The following is a 22,987-nucleotide window of genomic DNA, read 5'->3' as shown; positions in this document are numbered from 1 at the left end:
TGATTTTCCGGCGAAGGGTAGCATAGTTGGTGGCAATCATAGCAAGGCAGGAAAGTGCCAGCTGGATTCCCAAATACGGGACTGTATTCACCACCCATTGAATGGAGAGCAAACTCTGCAGCTATTCCCGGGTGGAATGGAGCAACGAGAGGTCTAATGCCATCGACTTGTCTGCGTTCACTTTGAATCCGGCAACTCGGGCAAAGGCGTCTAAATCTGCCAAGCACGCCGGCAGGGCTGCCCTCGGGTTAGTTAGTGAGATCAACACATCGTCAGCATGTAAACTAATCTTGTGGACATAGCCGCCAAACTTGATCCCTTCAATTGCCGTATTTTCTGAGCCAGAGGTTCCATGTGCAGGGCAAAAAAAAGGGGCGATAGAGGACACCCCTATCTTGTGCCCCTCTAGATGGGAAAACTAGAGGAGGTGTATCCGTTCACTCTGACCGTGGCCATAGGGAATCTGTAGCAGTTAAAAATCATGGTACGGAATTTCTCCCTTATCCCCACCCTCTCCAGCACACGCTCCAAATAGGGCCAATAAACGCGATCGAAAGCCTTTTCGGTGTCAATGGCCATCATCATATATTCCCCGGGCACCCGAGTAGCTTTCTCTATAAGGAGGAGAAACCTCTTGGTGTTGTCTGACGTCTGGCGGTCAGGGATGAAGCCCGCCTGATCCGGATCGATAAGGCCTGGCATATGAGGGGCTAGACGAGCGGCCAGGATCCCTGTGTACAATTTAAGGTCAAAGTTGAGGAGGGATATCGGGCGATATGCCCCGCATTTAGTCCCGTCCTTCCCAGGTTTAGGGATCACTACTATTGAGGCTCCTGAAATGTCACTCTGTATCCCTCTCTGTTCATCAAAGGAATTAAACAGCTGAGTAAGAAGTGGGGCAAGCACCGCGCAAAACTTCTTGTAGAAGATAGCGAAGAAGCCGTCCGGTCCTGGGGCTTTCGCCAACTTAAGGCGGGATATAGCAGCTATGACCTCCTCTGTTTGGATATTCCTGTCTAGGTATTTGGCCTGAGCCGCTGTCAGAGAGGGCAGGGAAACAGAGTCCAAAAAGGCAACTCCCTCAGTACTGTCTAACTGACCCCCAGTGTAGAGAGTAGCCTAGAAGTCACAGAATGTTTCCGCTACGTCAGCATCTTCCGATACACTAGTCCTGTCCAACCTGACAATCTCTTTGACCCCTTGGTGCTGGCGGATCTCTCGCAGTCTATTGGCCAACAGGCGCCCGCACCTATCACCCCCGTATAGTAAGCGTGCCTCTGTCATAGAGCCTCGAACTATGCTCTGTTTTGTTCAAGAGCAGCCAATTGATGGTGCATAGTCTTAAGCTGTCGCCACACTCTTGGGACTCCCGTCCTCTGGTGCATCTGCTCCAATTCGCGGACGCGCTGTGTGAGCTCATTGCGCTTACGCTGGCGCTCCCTATTGTCAGCAGTCGAGAGCGCAATAAATTCCCCTCTAACTACGGCCTTCAGCGCTGTCCACAGGGTTGCAAAAGTGGTATCAGAGTTCGCATTATGGGAGAGGTAGTCAGTAATGGTGCTTTATATGTGCTTCACAACGTCTGCCCTGTGTAAGAGAGTGTCTCTAAGACACCATACCCTGGAGGGGCGCAATGTGGGTGGGAGGGTGAGAGTGGCGAGTACGGGGGCGTTGTTCGATAGGGAGACCACTCCTATCTTGACTGTGGTCGTGAACGCGCACACTGGGGTAGAGACAAGCAGGTGGTCCAGTCTTGCGTAGGTCTTGTGTGCATTAGAGTAATAAGAGTACTCCCTAGCTAGGGGGTGAAAAATGAGCCAAAGGTTGTATAGGTCAAGGTCATTCAGTCGCCCGCGTCCCTCTGCAGAAAGTGCGCCTACCTGGTGGGTGTGCTGACTGGTTCTATTCATAAGGTTGTCAAACACTAGGTTTAAGTCGCTCCCTAAGATGATATTGCGGTCCGACGTGGCTGTGGCCTCAGTAAGGGCGGAGTGCAAGAACCTCTCCTGGCCTTCATTCGGGGCATATAGGGAGCCAATAGTGAACGTTAGTCCACCCAGGGCAAAGCGACAGGTCAGAAGTCTCCTCTTGATCTCGGCACCTTTATGTAATACTTCCCCTTTAAACCGCTGAGCCACCAAAATCGCCACCCCAGCTATCTTAGTGGAGCATGAGGAAAAAAACTGAGTGGGGAACTTGCGGGACCGCAGCCTATGACAGTCGCGCGCTAGCAAATGGGTCTCCTGAAGTAAGCATAGATCTGCTTGTGTGTTCTCTAAACATGACAGTACCGTCCTGCGCTTCACTGGGTTATTAAGACCCCTCACATTAAGGGTTAAAATCCTAAGTGTGGTATCAGGCATAACCGATAATCGGCAGAGTCAGGCTCGTACTTGAGGAACTGTGTGTGGCGTCGCCAGTACAGTTAACCGCCATGTAGGGAAGGGCTACCCGGACGTGTGGAGCTACTCTAGCACTAGGAGAAAATCGAACTTGGAGCATTGGACACCCCCCGTTAACTCCCCCCAACAAGTCCGTAACTACAAAACATATTAAGCAAGCAAAAAAGGACGAAAACACATAGTCCATCAACCATGGTTGATCAGTGAAAGGATATCGGGGTGGATTACCAACAGGAAAGACCCCTCCCTCCCGCCAACGGCCCGGACCTTAAGAAAGCAAACAATCGGTCAGGCATAGTGTCTAGGGTCAGCCGGGCTGGGTGCCGGGAAGGTCTGCCGAAGTGGCCTCCAAAGCTGACCGTCTACCCTCCATGACCTTAGCAGTTCGGGATTTCTTGAGATGGCGCCTGCGGCCCTGTTGACGCCATCTGGGTCTGGAATCCTCAGTTTCCTCCTTGGCATCCTCATCTCCACTCTCCGACTCCGGCAGTTCCACACCCAGTTGCCTGCTAATTTCTGACAAGGAGCGCAGCTGGTACAGCTTATTGTCCATGCAAAACACTAGCCTTAACAGGTGGGACCAACTGTAGGTGATGTTGCGCTGCTGTAAGTGCGTAGTGATAGGTTTGAAGGTTCTCCTCTTCTGTAGGGTGAGGGCGGTCAGGTCCTGATAAACCTCACGTCTGACCTCCTGGATTTCCAATGCATACTCTTGCTTGAGGGTATGGATGTCATCTCTTAAAGCGATAAACATGGATTCGAGGAACGCCTTGGTGATGGGCTCAGCTCCGTCTTCCTTCCCTGGCTTTGGGCCTGAGGGCTCGGCCGCTGTAGTGGAGGCCATTTGTTCAGCTGGCGCCTTAACAAAAAAGTCCTTAATGGTCTTTTCCTTCCTGTTTCTGGAGGAGGACATAGAACTCTCAGGATAAGCTCAAGAGGCTCGTGGAAGCCCCCCCCGTCACCGCTATCAGCTCCTTCTCAACTGTTGGCGTCAATGAACAACCCTCCCCTCCCCGGCACTCACCCCTAAGCCATAGGGGAGCCTCCGGGCCTCCGTGCGCTTTATGCCTCAACCCGCTGGGGCCTCAAAGCTTGTCTCCCCAGGTCCGGTGGGGGTGGGGGATGTGAAGTGGGAGGGGGGGGGGGGGGGGGGGGCAGAGGCTCAGTCCTCCACTTGGCGTATCCTCGCCAGCCGATGCAGTGAGATCCCCCCCTTTTGCCAGCATGTCCCACGGGGCGTCACAACTGTCCGTGTCTTGCCTCCGTGCTGGTACAATCGAGACTCCCCCGATGACCCTCAGCTCATCGCCTGCCGGGTCCCTCCGTGAGTGTTGAGTGGTGCACGTCTCACCCTCCACTGCTCCGGCCAGTGCTTCCCTGTCCCACTGTATCTCCCCTCGAGCCTACCTGGGCCCAGTCCTGTGCACTTAATCGACGTTTCTCTGCCCCAGTGGCTCGGATCTGGCGGGTCGCGGTCCTTCGCCAGCTAACCCTGTAGATTCCAACGGGTCACGCTGTGGGTGGTGGGAGGATGACTTAACCGCCCTGGGGGAGAGCTCCGCTAATGCCCCAAGCTGCAGCTCCCGTCCCCCGTACCTGGGCCCAACAGGAAACTCCTCCACAAAATGGCAGAGTAGTCCACTGTGAGCTGCCTGGCTTCGCGCTCGTCATGCTCCCCTCTCCACCACTGCCACACCGGGAGCGGCACCCGCTGTCAGCGCCCTCCTGCGCCTCTAGGCCGCCAGTCATCGCCTGCGTCGCTGAAGAGGCTCACTAGGCCACACCGCGAGACACACCGCATCTCGCTCCAGTCCGGGCAGCCGTTATCACACTCTCAGGCTCACCGGACACTCCGCTCCGCCACTCCCCGGGAATTTGCCTCTCGTCGGCTCTGCTGCAAACCTCCTCAGTCTCGCGGCCCACCAGGCGAGTGCTTGCTCCTGGGCACCCTGCGACTCACTCTCTGCAGCCTCACTCTGCACCGCTGCTCTGGGCTGCCACACCTGTTGCACCGCTCACGTCTGGGAGGAGATCGAGGGTCCTTCGCTACCCCGCCGCCAGGGGGCTTCTCCCAGCAATCGGAGCCCCGCAGGGACCGCACCACCAACTCCTCGACACAAGGTGCGGCGCGCTCCACCCAAAATGGCGGCCCATACTCAGATTCCCGGCGACTCTCTAGACCGCAACCTCGGGGGTCTGCCATTCCGCAGCTCCCCGGACCCCCGCTGCCAAAGCCAGGACTCCGGAATCGGCCCCCGCTATCGCCGGTCCGCTGGATCTGCTGCAGCACCCCTTGGGAGACAACCTGGCCAGCCCCAGTAGCCCGGGCCTCACTGTTCCTGCGCAGCCTCAGGACCACCGGATCGCAGTCGCAGGTAGGCTACAGCCCCGAAGCAATTGCTTCCGACCTGGAAGAATACTCTCTGGCCCCGGGACCCTCTCTAATGTAAACACTCAGGCCGACTGTCGCGGAATCGGGCCAAAAGCCGGTGCTATGTTTGGCCGTCGCCGGGAACTCTGAGCAGTCCGTTCTCTCATGTCGCCATCTTGGCCACGTCCCTATCTGATGCTTTTAGCCAGGAGGGAGATCTATAAGCGTTGGATGCATCCGCTACCTCCTAGAGTGGCAGACTGGCTTCAAACTAAGTCGAAACTGCCGAATGGATACAGACTGTACACCCAGTGGGGTCGATTTCCAAAGTTGGAGTGGAAGGAGGGTTATGACAACAACTCAATGACTGGTCCTATGATTACACCTGGGTGCAGCCAGAAACCGAGTAACTGGTTTGACTGGCGTGGCGAGGGCGAGCCAAAGTATGCAGCAGGCAGGGGATTGAAAAGCAATTGTAAAAATGGCCTAATCGTGCACACAAGGTGATATGAACACAAAAATAAACCAGCAGCGATATCAAGCGCTCAAGTAATGGGCAAAAACTTTGATTTGATCAGGATAAATGTGGCACTCGACAGATCATGGATTTTGTCAACTGTAATAACAATCCATTTGATGTCCCAAAAACCTGACAGTAAAGTTCAAAACATCACCTCAACCATTGGGTTCTTCCTGGTAATGTACCTGCATACACTAAGGGCATCATTACGACGACGGGCGGTCGTGTGGTCTCGGGAACGACCGACCTCTGGTCCCAACACAGCAATTCAAATGCGACCACGCATAGTCCGTTCGCAAGATCCCATTTCTCTATGGAAACTGACCATAGCACAAGCTCTCATGGAGAAATGGGAGCTTCTGTTAATTCCTGCACTGCGTGGCAGGCACATGGTGCAGGGATTTATAGGGGGGCACGACATGAAAAGCCTATCGGAAACCGACATCATAATCCCGACTGTGGAAACGTCATCCATAGGGGATTATAAAAGGTTTAAGACTGGCCAACGGGCTCCTTGAGACCGTCGGAAACCAGTCTGAAAGACCATCTGGTTTATACTCCAACCGCCTACATTATAATTGCGTGGTCGAACTGTAAACCCACCATATCAGTCGGTAAGTCTCCAACGAGCTGTCTGAGGCTTATCGACCAACATCGTAATCAGCCCCTAAATTTGAACAAATAATAGCATCCAGTTATCAGGGAAAGATGCATAAACAAACAAAATCTGTTGTAACTACATTAGTACCTTTCCAACCCTTCAAAAGCTTAAAAGTAAGAGGAGTAAAAATACATCTACATCAAGAAACTGCACAATTTAAATAAATCCAGTCAAAAGTCAGTGAATAGGAATACTCAAACTAGTTTGATAGAACTACAAAGGCTTACATTACCCAGCAAAATGTCCACAAATTTGAAACTGTCCCATTTAAAGTTGAAAGACACGTCAAATAAATTATCAATTCTTTTAGTTTCTTATCGGTCCCCTTAACAAAAGAGCTATCATACTATTTTGGCAAAAATACTTGTAAGAGACTACTTACAACATATGACTTGGGATGCAATATCTGTAATGCACTTCAACACCAACATCTAAACCAAACTAGATCAAAAAATAACATAAAATTGGCAAAATAAATCTAGAATTACAATTAGCAGCAGGGAATTTAGCAGTGGAAGTAAATATCAGCAAAGAAAGTCAAGAAAGATGTAGACTGGAAACTGGGCCTCAAAGAACTAAGTAACACGTAGCACATGTGAGGCCGGAGGTCTCTTACTGTGTCGGGTCCAGGAGTGTCACATCTTGGTTATCGCAAGTAATTCAGTAGGACAGGAACATACAAGGGAGGTAGGTAGGCCAATAGATTACAGACCCAGATTTAAAATTAAATAAATGATCATCTCATTTAGTTTAAGAGTTGCTACTGGTATCAGATCAGAAATCAAACTGATATCAGGGTATCCGCGATTGAGACAAAGCCAGGATTTATCCACTTTCTTTTAGGACAATAAATTCTATGAAGTGGTGAGCATTTCATACACAGTTTAGCCATTTTTCATAAGGATATGTCCTCTGTGCATACGGATATGTCCTCTGTACATACTATTGTAGTTCCAAAACCTTCAATATAATTTGTTAATACAGATATTAGAAGGAGGAGTAAAAGCAATGTATTTACCCAAAGTGCTCCCTTCAACATACCATAGGCTGGCCTGGAGTAACAGGTTTTGCCTCCCCATCGCTGCCTGATGAAATGTCATCTGCATCTCCAAACAAATCTGCAGCATCTTTATCTAAGAAAAAACATACACATAGAAGTATATATCCCAAAAACAGCAATCTGGGAGTGAAATGAGTTGATTTATAAACAGGTTAATCGTATAGTTCCTTTACAAAATAAGAATATATTCTTGAACACTCCAGGAGACCACATGAAATTCAAAACTAATGTTCAAATAAGATACAAAATTATGGGAGTAAATAAAAAAGTAGCAAACTTGCATACACATTTATAGGTGTTATATATAGTCTGCAATTCTCCCGTACCCTGAAAATATGAACAGATCTCCCCAAGAAGGTTGTGCTGTATAGGTACCAAAGTCAGTGGTACAATGGTGCTCAAAAATGAGCCGATACGTGGAGCTGCACGGTAGTGAAGTCTTCCTAGAAGTCCGCTGCGGAGTTCCCTTTACTTGATGCAGCAGTAAAACTACATGAACATTTGTTATTCTAAAAGAATAAACGCCCGTGTATCAATGTTGAATACCTTTGTTTAGTTCAGCGTCGCTATCCATATCAGAGTCTGATGCAATTACTTTCTTAGGCTTGTGTCGACCAATTTCATCCTCGCTGTCACTGCCTCCAGCAGACACTATTATAAATAAAAGGTAAGTAGATTTAGAAGTCAAAATAAAATATTGCAAAATATAATTACTTGTTTATTATTTAGTACACAACTTTCTTTTACAGATGATGAATGTTGTACATATTAATTTTGGAGTTGCTACAAAGATCCAAATCTGTGAAAATTCTTTACAGCTGCAGGGGAACAGCAGATCATAGATAAACTATGTATTGCTATGTGCAGTTCATAGAGCCGTCCCACCAAACCATGCATAAGAAATGAGAGGCAGTCCAGCCATCTCATGTATAAAAAATACGAGCTGATCTTGGAAACTAACATCAATTTGGAAAGAAAGGCTTCAATATAATGAATAAAGCATGCTGCTCTCTGGCATGATTTAGAATCACCACTAAATCACACACACTGCATTGTGAACACATCACATAGCAGTTCAGAGCCCAACTCCCAAGATGATACGCTTTAATCATAATAAGCAAGCAGTACAATACACCTCACTTCTATAATAATCAGCTAATGCAAAAAATAAACAAACATACACAAGACTACACATACAGAGACAAACATAAAAATCAAACGATACCCAAGGAAAACCAACCTAAGGAAAAAAAACGAACCACTTACATTAGAAAAATGTATAGTCTTCTTAGTGCAGTGTAAAGAAAGGTATGAGGCACAGGTAAATGGTTAAATCCACTGCCTGCTAATGGGCAGGAGTAAAGAGGAGCACGACGATAAACTGATTCTGATTTTAAGCATTTTAGAAAGAAATGTCTCGCTCTAGAATTTTCGAAATGTAAATTTGTAACTAAGGAGGCGGCATACCTGGGTCATGAAATTAGCTCCTGCACCTTTAACAACGATAAGAGGAGATCATTTTTAGGTTTTGAAGAATCTTACACTAAACATGTCAAGGAATTTTCTGAAGAGACTTATTACATCAGACAATAACCTAAGTACAAGACTACGTCAGGAAGATTTTCGAAAAATTACGAATAACATAGTTAATGGACCATTTTTACAGGGTTCTTGCCACAGACATAAGCAATAAAGTAATTGGTGTAGCAGTGCGGTCACAATGTGGTGGGAAGGAAAACAAGCATTGGCATAGCCAATAGGTGTCGCCTTTGGGACCTTATAAGTATTATGATCAATAAAACTTTCATTGAAACTTTATTGCGGTTGAACACATTTACGGCAATCTAGCCCCAGTGGGCCTAGTCAGCTATTTGGAGTTCTGCTTACAACCGTTGTAACCGTAAATGTGTTCGACCGCAATAAAGTTTCAATTAAAGTTTTATTGTTCAAAATGCGAGAACAACTCTGGGCTTTATTCGCGGATTAATCAAAGTCGCGATGCAGTTCGGTAACTGTTCTGTATGCTACAAAGTGCAGAGCGATTCTCTGATTATTAATGGATTTGTAGTATTATTTTGCAGTAATTTATTTGCAACAATACTATTTTGTGTGAGACTATATATTTTTATGGAAATGTATTTTACAAATACTATCAGTAGAATGATACCATCCATTGTATCTGTGAAATTGAAATGCATTGCTATTTTAGTAGTTGTACATACTTTGGTGCGTTATGTTGCATATTTAGACATGGCCGCGACAGTTGCTCACTTTGCACACGGGGGTGAGTCCTTCGTTTAATCACTGTATAATCGGAAGTGTATTTAAACATAGCGTGTTTATGAATTTACGAGCGTGAACAAGGTGTAATAACGAAACGCGTCGTTTTCCACTTGCTTAATAAATAATTTTGCATCTATCGGAGTGTCCGAGTAGTTCCTGGAAGCGGAGGGGACTTGTGAAGAGAATATATACATGTGTGTGTATATATATATATATATATATATATATATATATATATATACACACACACACACACACACACACACACACACACACACACACACACACACACACACATACACATATACACATACATATCTTTTGAATTCTCAGCTGCTGAAGCCATTAGGCATTCAGTAACTCCTAATAAAAGCAGACTGGAGGATACATGCATGTCTGCTCTGTAACTGGGACTTCTTGGGCCCCAGTATTGCTCTTGAGAGAGTGCTGAGTGTCTGTAAAATGTACATGACACCCTTTGGCAAAAAAAAAATTTCAAATAAATTCATAGGCTCCCCTCCAATGACCAACATATTTTCTAATAATAATTCTATATACTTGGCAGCTTTTAACATATTTAGCAGTTAAAGCATTGCAGTAGTTTTCAGTTATTCCTTTTAAAAATGCTAGCAAACACCTAATTTCCAGGCTGGTCTTTATCAAAGTGCTCACAGTGTGACTTAAAGTTTTTTTTCCAACACACAGTTAAAGAGTGCGAACAGGAGAGGACACTAAATTTGCTGTCCCTGGGGCACTGTCTGATCAAAGGCCAGGGCTAGTCACTTTATACCCAGGAATAATGAACATTACCAGCAAGTAACATAGACAATACTTCACTGTTTTCCGATTTATCTGGGCGCCCTCTAGCCCAAGAAGGCCAGCCAAAATGGCATGCGCAAGAGTGCACTCACCACTCCTCGCCATGCAGTGCTCTGGTGTCATAGAGCCTAGTTCCGCCCCAGCTGAGCCACTGCAGTAGAAAAAATAAAATGATTACCTGGGGGGGAGGAGCTTCGCCGGCGATCAAGATGGCCGCGTGAGCTCGGAGCTCCGAAGACCTCCCGATCCTCCGCAATAATCCTGTTGTCTATCCTGTCCCACGATTGTGGGAATCGGCTGCTAAGTGGGCCCTGATGCGGCGCCCGCTTTCGGAGTGAAAATCGGACATTCCTGAACTTAGTTAGCTCGACGGACCCCGGAGGCTCCGCCCGCGTCATTGGCAACTGTTGAGGGATACAGCGGTGCTTCCACATGGGCGCTTCTTTGTCTGCGCTTGGTCCCCCCGATGAATAACTCTGGTATCTGCATGCTTTGCACCTCGGCCTGAGTACCGGACCCTGGCGATATCATCGTGTGTGTAGCACACCTTCCACGAGGCTTCTTTGCCCCTGTTGTGAGTCCGGCCTGGGAGTGCCAACATGGCGGGCAGAGGTGACCTGGACAAAGGCAAGTCCCAACGGGTCAACAGGAAACCGTCCCAGTCCCAATCCACTATCCCGGAGCGATTCTCCCAGTCGAAAGGCTCGCCGGTACTGACGGGCCGCACTAAAGACTCGAAAAGGGATGAATCACCGGATGATTCTGAAATCACGCTCCGGGACGTCATGGGAGCGATCACGGGAGTACAATCGGAGATGCATACTCTCCGAGAGGAACTGTCCAGCAAGGTAGACTCCCTGAAGATTGAGTTGAACCTCATCAGGACTGACCTCGGGAAAACCAACGACCGGGTAAAATCGTTGGACCTCAAGACGACTAGCCTGGTCACTGATGTGTCTGATATCCAGACGGAGGTGCGCGACCTGAAGTTGGCGAACGGAATGCTGGCGCGCCGACTGGACGAGTTCGAGGGCCGTGCGCGGCGCCAGAACATCCGCATTACTGGGGTACCGGAGAAGGCCGAGGAGGACTCGGCAGAACTGTTCGTGGAGGACCTGGTGCTTAAGAACTTGGAGCCGGGGGGCCTGAGTAAGTTCTTTTCGGTGGAACGGGCCCACAGAATACCGGGGGGACCGCCGAAGTCGGGTGCTTCCCCTCGCCCCATCATCGCACGGCTCTTTAATTTTAGGGACAGAGACGCTATCCTGCAGGCGTCGAGGACCGCGGGCCCTCTGCGCTTCCAGAACTCTGACGTGAATTTCTTTCCAGATTTCACTCAGGCCGTGCAGAAGAAACGTCAGAGCTTTGCCGGGGTGAAACGGCGACTGCGGGAAATGGGCCTGCGGTACTCCATGCTCTATCCTGCCAAGCTCCGCATCGAACGTGACCATCGGACTTTGTTTTTTGACTTTCCGGATGAGGTGGGACACTGGCTGGATACCCTGCCCCAGGAACGACACGAACCGGCTGACCAGACGGAGTAGACCACCGGGGGCGCGGAAGCGCAGGGATGATTGTTCGTCGTTTGACTTTCCGGGAGCTGAGTGACCGTATGGGACTTCCACTTAAGACACTGCTGCTATTGGTTTGACTCGTTTTGTCAATAATATGGGGGATGACGGGGGGTGATAGGATGTCTCCTTTCTCCTCTGTGGGCTTCTTGAGATTAGTTAAGGGGCGACAGGCACACTGCTAGTTGGGGTGGATTATAGTCTAATGCAGGGGTGCAGGGTGGTGGGTAGTTGGGGAGTGTTGTTTCAACTTCTTTCTTTGACTTATTCTTTGTCCTGGCTGAGGATTCATTGGTCTGCTATGTTACTGTCGCGGGCGCCATTGCGGGCGGGGGGGAGGGGGCGGAGCGTCCTTGATGATGGGGGGTAGATCTCTTAACTTATTGAGCTGGAACGTCAACGGGTTGGGGGACCGCATTAAGAGGGGTGTTGTGTTGCAGATGCTTAAACGTTGTTCGCCTGATGTGGTTTTCCTGCAGGAGACCCACCTGGTGGGACACACTTGCAAAGCTTTGAGTAGACGTGGTTTCAAAATGGTGGCGCACTCGGGGTTCTCCTCGGGATCGCGAGGGGTGGGCATCATGGTGCGCATGTCCCTCCCGTTGGAGGTGGAGTCGATACTTGCGGATGAGAGAGGCAGATATGTGGCTGTGGTGGGCAAGTGGGAGGGCCGTACACTGGTTTTGGTTTCAGTTTATATTCCCCCGGGGTTGCAGGAGACTACTTTCAGGGACCTAGCTGGCGCCATTTTGGGTCTCCCTGAGGGACTGTTACTGGTGGGTGGGGATTTTAACTCCGTCGTTTCCGGAAACCTGGACCGCTTCCCATCCAGAGACCTGCGTCCTTCCCAGTCCTGGCTGCCCGATTTTTTGGGTTCCATGGGGATGGTTGATTGCTGGCGTTTGTTGCACCCCTCCCAGAGACAGTACACGTTTCTCTCCGGCGCCCATGGTAGCCTTTCTAGGATAGACTACGTCCTCACCCCGGCAGCCCAGGCGCAGTCCGTGTCCACCGTGCGTCTCCTGGCTAGGGGCATCTCGGATCATTCCCCGGTATGGGTTTCCTTTGACTTCCAGATCCCCGCGTCCTCGCGGGTGGCTCCCATTAACCCTTGGTACTTTCGCGACCCGAAGACCAGGTCGCTCCTGGCTAAAGCTATGGATCGGTACTTTGCCGAGAATGCTGGCTCAGTTGACTCAGCCGTCTCCCTTTGGGAGGCCTTCAAAACCGTGCTACGCGGCGAGGCCTTCTCCCTGATTGCGGAGGCCCGCCTTCGTCGGGATGAGGACGTGGTTCGATTAGAATCCGACCTTGCTGAGCTAAACTCCCAATTGGAGCTGGGCCCATCCCCCGAGCTGCTACACGCTCTCTCCCTCAAACAGTCTGAGCTCCGGGCGACTGCCACTGATGCGGCGAAAGCCTTGAGTAGGGAGCAACAAGGCAGGATATATGACGCAGGAGACAAGGCTGGCAAGCTCTTGGCGTGGCTAGATAGAAGGGAACTTGCGTCTCGGGTGGTCCCGGAGTTGGTGAGTGCGGATGGCCTATCCGTAACAGACCCGGCGGCTATAGTTGGGTCCTTCGCAGATTACTTCGAGGAGGTTTACGCCTCCGCGGACCCCCTTCCGGAGTCCGCGTCGGCTTCCTTCTTGGAGGACATTGAGCTTCCCTGCCTCTCGGATCTCGAGCGCGATGACATGGATCGGGACCTGACGGCGGATGAGGTGGCCTTGGCTATTAAATCCTTACGCTCTGGCAAAGCGCCGGGGCCCAACGGCATTCCGGTTGAGCTTTACAAACTCAAGGCTGACGCTCTTGCCGCACCCTTGTTGGACATGTTCCTTGAGGCCCGTGAGGCGGGAGAACTCCCCCCCGACCAGCGGTTGGCCACCATTGTGGTGATCCACAAGGAGGGGAAGCCGCGTGATCTTTGCCGGTCCTATCGACCCATTTCTCTTTTAAACGCTGAGCCCAAGATTCTGGCCAAGGTATTGGCTAACCGGCTAGTGGGTGTGATCTCGGACCTGGTCCACCCAGACCAGTCCGGCTTCATACCGCACCGGAACACGGCGCTCAATCTGCGGCGGCTTCACGCGGTAATGGCACGTGCACATCTGCTTCGTGAACCTACTGTCCTTGCTTCTCTCGACGCCACTATGGCCTTCGACTCGTTGGAGTGGAACTACCTGTGGGCAGTTCTGGCCAAGTTGGGGTTTGGACCCGCTTTCATCGGCTGGATCCGACTACTGTATTCTGCACCGCTGGCCAATGTGGCGGTTAATGGTCGGTTGTCGGCCTCCTTTGCACTGCACAGGGGCACTAGACAGGGCTGCCCGCTTTCCCCGCTCCTGTTCGCCCTGGCGCTTGAGCCTCTGGCGGCTTGGATCAGAACGCACCCCGATATCTCCGGCATAACGTGGTCCCCAGGTTTTGAAGACCGGGTGTCGCTCTACGCGGACGACATCCTTTTGTATCTTACCTCTCCCTGCCACTCGCTCATAGTGGCCTTCGACCTCTTGGGGACCTTCGGGGCCCACTCGGGCCTAGTAATCAACTGGGCTAAGTCCTCGTTGTATGTGCTGTCTGGAGACACGCCGCGCCTTCCCCGTGGGTGCTCGATACAGGTAGCCCAGCAGGGCTTTCGGTATTTGGGCATTTACGTGTCGCGGGATTCCCGCGCCTGTTACTCGCACAACCTCCTTCCACCATTGGAACGGCTGCGCCGAGACGTCGAGGGCTGGAAAAAGTTGCCGATTTCCCTGATGGGTAGGGCTGCCCTTTTTAAAATGATGGCGTTGCCTCGCTTCCTGTACGCCCTGCAGAACACTCAGGATCCCGTGCCAGCGAAATACTTTGCAGATATCGAGTCCCTGCAGCGAGCGTTGCTGTGGGACGGTAGGCCACGAATCTCGCTGGCTAAGCTGACCATACCAAGTTACGATGGGGGCATTGCCCTGCCTGACGTGCGGCGCTACTACTGGGCGTCCCAGCTCGCGGCACTCAATCACGGCCTCTACGGCCCGGCTATCAACCCGGGCTACGCTATGGATCGGTGGCTCGTGGGAGATGGGAACTACTACAGAGCGTTGTACTCCAGGTCTCTGGATCGGAAGCTTACGGGTCCCACCAAGACGATGGTGCACATATGGCGCGCAGTCACTAAAACTTTGGGCTGGCAAGACAGGGTCACCATGGCCACCCCGCTGTTTGATTCGGACATACTGGGGAAGCTGTGGCATACTAAGGGCTTTGACAGGTGGGACACCATTGGGATATCCAAGGTTGGGGACATGGTGGCCAGGGGAAGGGTTAAGTCGTTTGAGGTGTTGCAATCTGAGTTCCAACTGGCAGCTACGGAATACTTCCGACACGCTCAGCTTAGTCATGCCCTTTCCCCCTACGTGTCGGATGGGGGAGCGATCCCCGAATCGTCTCCCCTGGAAGATCGGGTGCTGGACGGTCATATGCCGGACAGCGCTATCTCCCTAACCTATAAAAAGCTTATTAATGTGCGAGTTGATTTGTTGGTGCGATTGAGAGAGCTCTGGGTGCATGACGGTATTGAGGTGGATGACGAAGAGTGGCAATCGGCGATTTCCTCTCCTAGAGAGGTGGCCATATCGGCACGGCTCCGCCTGGTGCAGCTGAAGATAGTGCACAGGGTGTATGTCACCGGCCCCAGACTTATACATATGGGCCTGTCTACGGATGGCATGTGCCGACGGGGTTGTGGTATGCTTGGGACCTTCCTACACATTATATGGGAATGTCCTGGTGTGGCCCGATATTGGACACGTGTGCACGATGTGATGACAGAGGTGACTGGTGTGGCCCTGCCGGCTGAGGCCCGGAGATGCCTCCTCAATATTTGGGGCCCGACTGATTATAGCGTTGCACAGACCCGATGGGTCACCTTGGGTAACATGGTGGCCAAAAGGGACATCGCCCAGAAATGGGGTGCGCCTGCTCCTCCCTCGCTCGGCCTATGGGAATCCAATATGGACTGGTGCATGCTGCGTGAGAAGACGGTGTATGCGGCCAGGGGCAAACCTAGAATGTGGAGGTCTGTGTGGAGTGCCTGGAATTCTTATAGAGGTGACATTTGCGACCCCCCGTGGAACTCGATTCCGAGGTCCGGCTTTCCCCTTAGTGCCCCCTACCTGTGGTTCCAGATTGCCTATCCTGTAGTGCTACCTCCCACGTGACTCACGGTTGTTGTTCCCAATGTGTGCTGCCTTGGGTGTGCAGCCCTCGACCTCCTCCCGCTACACAAGTCCGCTGTATCCGTGTTGTCCTCAGCCTACCTTCTTTCTCTTCTATTTTCTTTTGTGCTTATTGCACACCTCTTTCTCTCGGCCTTCTAGGCCTTCCTGCCTTACGGTTTATTTATTTCTTGGTTCGATGTTATTTAAAAATTAAACCTGATTGCTTATGCTCACGGTATTGTACACAACCTTTCCTGCTGCCTGGCCTCCGGGATGTACGGCTAAATAGCGGTGTACTTCTTACAAATAAAGGTTTTCCCAAAAAAAAAAAAAAAAATGATTACCTGGGTTGTTGTTATTTTATTTTTCCTCTTTTAACTGCTCTGAGAGCAGTGGGACGACGCTCTTCTGCCTTAGCGGAGTAACCGCCGCTGCCAGCGTATCTCGCATCCAAACTCAACAAGCATTGGCATAGCCAATAGGTCTCGCCTTTGGGACCTTATAAATGTTTAGCCATGCAACAGTTCATGTTGTTGCACCAAGGATATTGTGCTGGGTCCCAAAGGCGAAACCTATTGGCAATGCCAATGCTTGTTTTCTCTCTGGGGTTCCACAAACACACCTAGCCTTTCCTGGAGAGGTTGGAGTGCTTCTTACTGAACGCTAGAGGCAGAGCCCTGGTAAGGGACGCCGAAAATCGATACATTGTCGGATAGTTAAAAGTTACTGGCTACAGAAAGAAATAATCCTTAAAATAATAGATTCTTTTGATGGTGGAAAGAACTTGGGCTTACTTTCCAAGACCGGAAGTTGGTGAGTTTCAGGGCTTAGGAGGCCTCTCTCCTGCTCCCCAGCCACAGCCGATTCCACCTTTAACTTTAAGTGCCTAGTTAGTAGCCAAGCTGCACGCCAACGTGCCTGTTTTCCATTGTTGACTTTTTTGGGCAAAGCCTTCTTACTTGAGAGGTTTTCCTCCCAGAAATCATCCCCCGCCCCCTATGTCGGGATATCCGGCGTACGCCTCGCAATCCTGGAGTCGCGTGTTACTGATGGGGTTCAGAGCGGCCGACGTGAGAACAACACGCCTCTTCGAGCGCTGATAGGTCTGGGTGTACTTCAAGGTCGGTGGGGGCACGGCGCAGTTCGTTAGTTTGAGGCCCCTAGTTTCCCCGCACTCTCCAGTTTGGGGCGCCCTCTTCCTGGGGCACCACGTGCCTGTGAGCTCGGCGGATCTCAGAGTGCTCCGCCGTACGGGGCGTACTCCTTTGGCTTCTTCGTCCGAGGCGTACCCAGTTGGCTGTGCAGTCCGGGGCGTACTCTGTGGGGTTAATAGTCCGGCGCGTACTCGGCAGATCTCACAGTACGGGGCGGGCTCCTTTGGCTTGGCAGTACCAGGCGTACCCTGCTGGCTCAATGGGGCACACTTACTCTGCGGGACGTACTCCTTTGCCTTCGCAGTACGAGGCGTACCCGGCCTACTTGATGGTATGGCGCGTACCCTGCTGGACATACTCCGTTGACTCCGCAGTACGCGGCATACCCTGTTGGCTCAATGGGGCACATGTACTCTGCGGGACGTACTCCTTTGCTCTCGCAGTACGAGGCGTACCCTGCTGACTTGATGGTACGGCGCGTACCCTGCTGGACGTACTCCGTTGATTCCGCAGTACGCTGCATACCCTGCTGCTTCAAAAGTACAGTTTGGTGGGACTCGAGCCGCGACCACGTCAGCTGGGCTCCGGGAGTCTGAGTCGGCCCACTTATTTCCTCTTCTCTCGTGATGAGCCGCGACCAGGTCTGCTGGGCTCTGGGGGACTGGGACGGGACACCGATGCCCTGTCTTCCCTCCGGGCGAGCCGCGACCAGGTCTGCAAGGCTTTCGTCGTCCAGTCTTCCACGGGGGTGACACACACCTTTCTCTTCAGGTTCCAAGATTCAACTGCCCTCCCGCTTCTCCGGCTGCCGTTATCTCTTCTCCCTCCCCCCTTCTCTGGTTTCCGCCCCCCTCCAGATGGCTACTTGGGGTCCGGGGCCTCTCGCCATATGGCAGTTCCCCTTTGAAGTCCGGAGGTGGGAGGGGTCCTCTGCTGCCCGGCCAGGATCGGGCCGGTCTGGCGGGAGGTGCTATCGAAACTCCTCCGCCCCATCCTGCTGGGCCTAGGCTCACTTCCCACAGCTGGCCAGGGGGTGATGAGGGCTCTGGTTTCCCTGCGGTTAGGGCTCTGGGGGGCAGGGCGCTGGCTGGCCTTACTTCCTAGCGGTGGCCCTGGGCCCTACGCTTTCTGTTCTCGGGGGTAAAGGTGGGGGCTGTACTGGAGTGGCTAACTCTATTTGGGGACATAGGACAGGATTACACTGGTGGGGGCCCCGCTCCGGTGCATGCAGGGCCACGCCGAGAAGGTCAGGTCTAACAGGAACTATGAGCCGTCTGTGAAAAGAAGAACGTGCTTTGACTGAGGCACCTCGAAACAAACTGCGCCTTTATGCAGGATGGCGTTTGAGACTGTGTGCCACAGCTGCTCTGGCCTCCCCTGCTGAGTAGTGTAGGAGGAAGAGGGGGTGTGCATGAGAAGGAAACGGCGGGGCTAAAACAACACAGACAAGTTGAGCCCAAAACAAGCTCTTGGCATTGCTGTGGGGAGGGGGGGGGAGGGAAATGCGAGACACGGCCTGACGGCCGTGAAGTGTGAAGCAGTGGGCGGGGGAGCGGAGCCCTTCGAAGTAAGGCTCTCGGAGGCAGGTGGCTCGGGAGCGAGGGAAAAGCGTGTGCTTGTGTTCACGTGAACGGTTTGAAATCCGCCCGATGGTTTGAGAACTTATTTTGCCCACTATAATTCTCCCCTATCCATTCCTTGCGGATGGGATAGGCGAGACCTAAAAAGCTGAGATGGCTGTCTACTCTCCCCAGGGCAGAGAGTGGGTGTGGAAGTCGCACCGCTACATCCTGTGCTGCACCAGGCGCATGTGAGGGTACTGTGCACTCTAGCTGCCACCACCTGTCCTGGACTTGTGCTGCGTGATGGAACTTTCCACCCTCGAGGTCGTGCTATAGATATTCGGGAGGGAGGGATGCTCGCGCTGCTGGTCCAGAGCTGCACATCTTCACTGCTAATGGAGCTATGCTGTATCTGTCCCTTGGAGCTATTCTGCACCTGTCCTGTGGCACTATGCTGCACCTGTCCCGTGGTGCTATGCTGCACCTGTCCCGTGGCACTATGCTGCACATAATAATTAACTTGTTTAGCCCAGGCTCTCTCTATCTTTATTTCACTTTTAGTGTTGATCCATGTAAGCTGTTTTTGCGATATCTTTATCCTCCAATATTTTTTATGATAAATGATGCTAGGTAGGTAGAGTGCAGGCGGGTAATACGTTCGGGCTGGCTTTTGGTGCCACGTGGCTTGGGTCAACTGGCCTTGTCACATGCTTATCTGCAAAAGACTTGATTTGGGAAACAGTAATTTTTTTGTTAAGCTTTTGTGCACAAACAACGTCATCTGGCTCTGCTCACTGTCAGGTTACGTACAACAAACCTCATTGCTCAAGGAGACAAAACATTATGCTTGTTCTGCATTATTGGTACTTAAAAATATTTTTACAGAAAGAGCTTACACAGGTTCTGTGAACTTGAGATGTTTTAAGCTAGTGTGCAGAGATCCCAACAGCCTAATTCCCATCTCTTGAACCATACCAACTGTGGGAAGGTTTAATTTTTAAAAAAATGATCGCTTTCACTTTCCAGATTGCTTCAAAAACAAAGAAGCCCGTGAGTGGTGCACGCGCGCACACACCACTGCGAACCATGGCCTATTGGTGTCTATTATGTGCACCAAGCGCGTAATAGACACCAAAAGGCCATGGGCGGAAAAAATGCGCCTGCCTTTTGCCAATTACGTGCAGTCTTTTACAAAAAGACGCACGCTGAGGCCAATCGCATAGCACAAAAGGATTCGAGCGTGTGCGATTCCTAGGTCACCTTGATTTCCCCGTTTTTCAACTACTAAATGTCTCGCGCTGCACGAGCATTGCTGCGCAATGCACCGCTAGGCGTGAGACCTAAAAAGGGGCGCTTTCCTACAATGATTAGTTTGGAACCAATTCTGTTTTGTTACCAGATAGATAGATATATTGCCTATATATATATATATATATATATATATATAGATATTCACTGAAAAAACCATAGGTTTCACACCAGTTATAGTTAGCGGGAAATTTTACTGACATAAAACCAATGAAATTCCACGTTATAGTTAGTTGGACTCACTATAACTTGCGCGCCTGCAATGCACTGCTGATGACGTCACATATTACATCACTCATGACATGGTCAGTGACATCACCATAGTGCTTTGTGCTTGTTGTTAGAATGCACTGTGAAATCCCAAGGTGTTCGAATCTTTAGTGGTGATAATTGTCTCTTGGCACAAGCACGATGTTACAGTGGAAATGTTTTACCAAACAGTCAGGTGAGTGCGATTTTCCCGCTGCTCTTCTGAGTTTTTTGAAACTATGGGAAAGTCGCCTTTGCACTGCACGATCATGGCAGAATGTTCTTCTGCCTGAATCTCTTCCACGCGCCGACCTTCTTTGGTTTAGTGGCAATCCTTCGTAAGTTGGAAGGCACGAGTGAACCTAGCTCCTCAATTAACATTCCAAAGAAGCAGAAAGCGTTCCCCTGTTACCGGAGCTTCTGGCCCTTCAGGGGGGCCTCACAACATGGGCACGGAGCAACCCATTAACATCCTCTTAGCAAGACAAACAAAGTGAGGCCCATTGAAGTTACAAATGGCTTTATTTCGAGAATTTCAAGCGCATGCTTTCATCTGTCCAACGTTTCGGCGTGTTGCCTTGTTCACGGACTGGATCACAAGCGCCCAGGTGCGCTCGAGTGTGCTTTAAAAACGGTGCAACATGTGACTAATCACCAAACCACTACTCCCATAGTGCTTTGTGCTTGTTGTTAGAATGCACTGTGAAATCCTAAGGTGTTCGAATCCTTAGTGGTGAGTCAGGTGAGTGATTTTCCCGCTGCTCTTCTGTGGTTTTCAAAAATCACAGAAGAGCAGCGGGAAAATCGAACTCACCTGACTGTTTGGCAAAAACATTTCCACTGTAACATCGTGCTTGTGCCAAGTGAGAATTATCACCACTAAGGATTTGAACACCTTGGGATTTCACATTTGAAAGATGTTTCACCGTCTGGTCATGTGCATGATGTTTACAATTGGAAGAGATGCATAGCCCTGAAGGCGGACAAACCGCCAGTGGTAAACCTTGTGCAAGGAAGGCCACTAGCGGTCCCCACTTATATTCAAAGCTCTTATAATCATCGCAGAAGATATCCGCCATTCTCTCAAGACATAGTAGTTTCCAGAGTTGCGAGTGCCATAATGAAATAGGGGGAGTAGTATTTTTCTTCCAAGCAGCTGCGATTGCTACTTTCGCGTTACCTACCCATGTCCACATAATGGCTATATCTGCTTTGGTTTGGTGTTCGAGGGAAGGATCATGAATGCTTAAGAGGACTCCTTCAATGGTGGTCGGTATGGGTAGCCCAGCATGGTCTTAGTTTGTGCTAGAATTTCCTCCCAAAATGGTCTTATGGTAGGGCAGTCCCACCAGATGTGTTGGACATCACCGAGCAATCCACAGCGCCTCCAGCACCTATCTGATGTGTTTGGGAAGATTCGTTTGAGTTTGGCAGGATGCAGATATCAGTCCATCAGTGTTTTTAAATGCACTTCCCTAAGCTCCAGAGAGTGATTACATTTTGTGATGTCAGACCATAGCCCCACCAACTTCTTATCCAAGATGTCTCTTTGTATCACTCCCTCCCACATAGACATGTATCAGGGACGTGGAGGAGAGCAGAAAGTTATATAGGAAGGAAATCACCCCTCTCATGGGTCCCACTGTCGTCACAAATTTTTCATAGCCCGTTTTCTCCCTTGTAGCTGCGTTGTGAACGTGAGGGGTGAGGGCCCAGCTGAAGGTACTGAAAGTGTTCATTCGGGTGTAAGTGGAATTCCCTTCTGCAGTAGTCGAAGGTCAGAATATCATGATTATGAAATAAGTGGTCTAGCATAAGGCAGCAACCTTCTCTCCAGGCGTCATAGGGGACTGCCTGCAGGGCGGGTGAAAAGGCCTGATTAAAATGAATCGGTGTGTAGGGGAGGGGAACATGGTCCAAGGTTCATTCCCTGACATTGAGTCCCACACTTTCAAGTTGATGCGAGTTGGAGTGCTGCTATACGCACTTGCGGGTCTCTCTTTCATGGGTTTCCATATGAGGTCCCAAATCGTCCTCCCCGCAATGGCTGTAAACATATGGAGCCAGTGTTTCTCCCACACTCTTTTAAACCACTCCGTCACTATCCACAACTGAGCGGCTTTATAATAAAGGCCTAGGTCCGGTAGGCCCACTCCACCCTCCGCTCTGGGACGCCTCAATATTGAAAAAGATAATCAGGCCCTCCATCCTTGCCATATGAACCGTGTGAGCATGGACTTAATTTTAGGTAGGAAATTCGTATCCAGATCAATAGGCTGAAAAAGATATAACAGTTTGGGAAGCACCTTCTACACGTGGCGTCAACTGGATCCCCTAGTATTGAGGGGAGTGGTTAGTCCATTGTAATGGAGAGTGGGACTGTATATCGCCGGCCTCGTCATCTGGGACCGTGAGATTAAGTATGTATGATTTATCGAGGTAACCTTAAAGCCCGCTGTTGCCTCAAACTTGGTCAGTTCAGATTGCAGTGGGGGTGGGGGGAGTGAGAGTGACGGTTCTGCGAGGGACAAGAGCACATCGTCTGCAAAATGTGATTTTGTGGGTGTCTCCGCCAAAGGGTATACCCTTAATCGCCAGTGTCTCCCGAATGGTCATTACCAGCGGTTCAATACTGAGAGTGAACAGCAGAGGTGACAAAGGGCACCCTTGTCTGGTGCCTCTTGTAAGGAAAAAGAGGGCCAAAAGCACTACGTTTACCTGCACCCTAGAACGGGGTTGAGTGTAGTTGGCCTTAGTCAAAAGCACGTGAGGTAGAGAAATGACCAATCCACCTGATCAAATGCCTTCTCGGCGTCCAGTCC

At 50.6% G+C, this 22,987-nt stretch overlaps 1 protein-coding gene across 1 annotated transcript in view; it reads right to left on the bottom strand.

Moving 5' to 3' along the window:
• LEO1 (LEO1 component of Paf1/RNA polymerase II complex) overlaps window positions 1–22,987 on the bottom strand; it is a 233,683-nt gene that overhangs the window by 160,517 nt on the left and 50,179 nt on the right. Inside the window, exons 3-4 of the mRNA XM_086958300.1 lie at window positions 7,561–7,665; window positions 6,996–7,087 (exon numbers count right to left, since the gene is read on the bottom strand). Of these exons, the coding sequence (XP_086814426.1) occupies window positions 6,996–7,087; window positions 7,561–7,665 (197 nt within the window). The remainder of the gene's footprint in view (window positions 1–6,995; window positions 7,088–7,560; window positions 7,666–22,987) is intronic.

The sequence above is a fragment of the Lissotriton vulgaris genome, chromosome 2_1 (assembly GCF_964263255.1).
Source record: "Lissotriton vulgaris chromosome 2_1, aLisVul1.2, whole genome shotgun sequence".
NCBI classification, from domain to species: domain Eukaryota; kingdom Metazoa; phylum Chordata; class Amphibia; order Caudata; family Salamandridae; genus Lissotriton; species Lissotriton vulgaris.
Note: the sequence above shows the minus strand (reverse complement) of the source record. Positions and strands in the feature narration are given on the sequence as shown.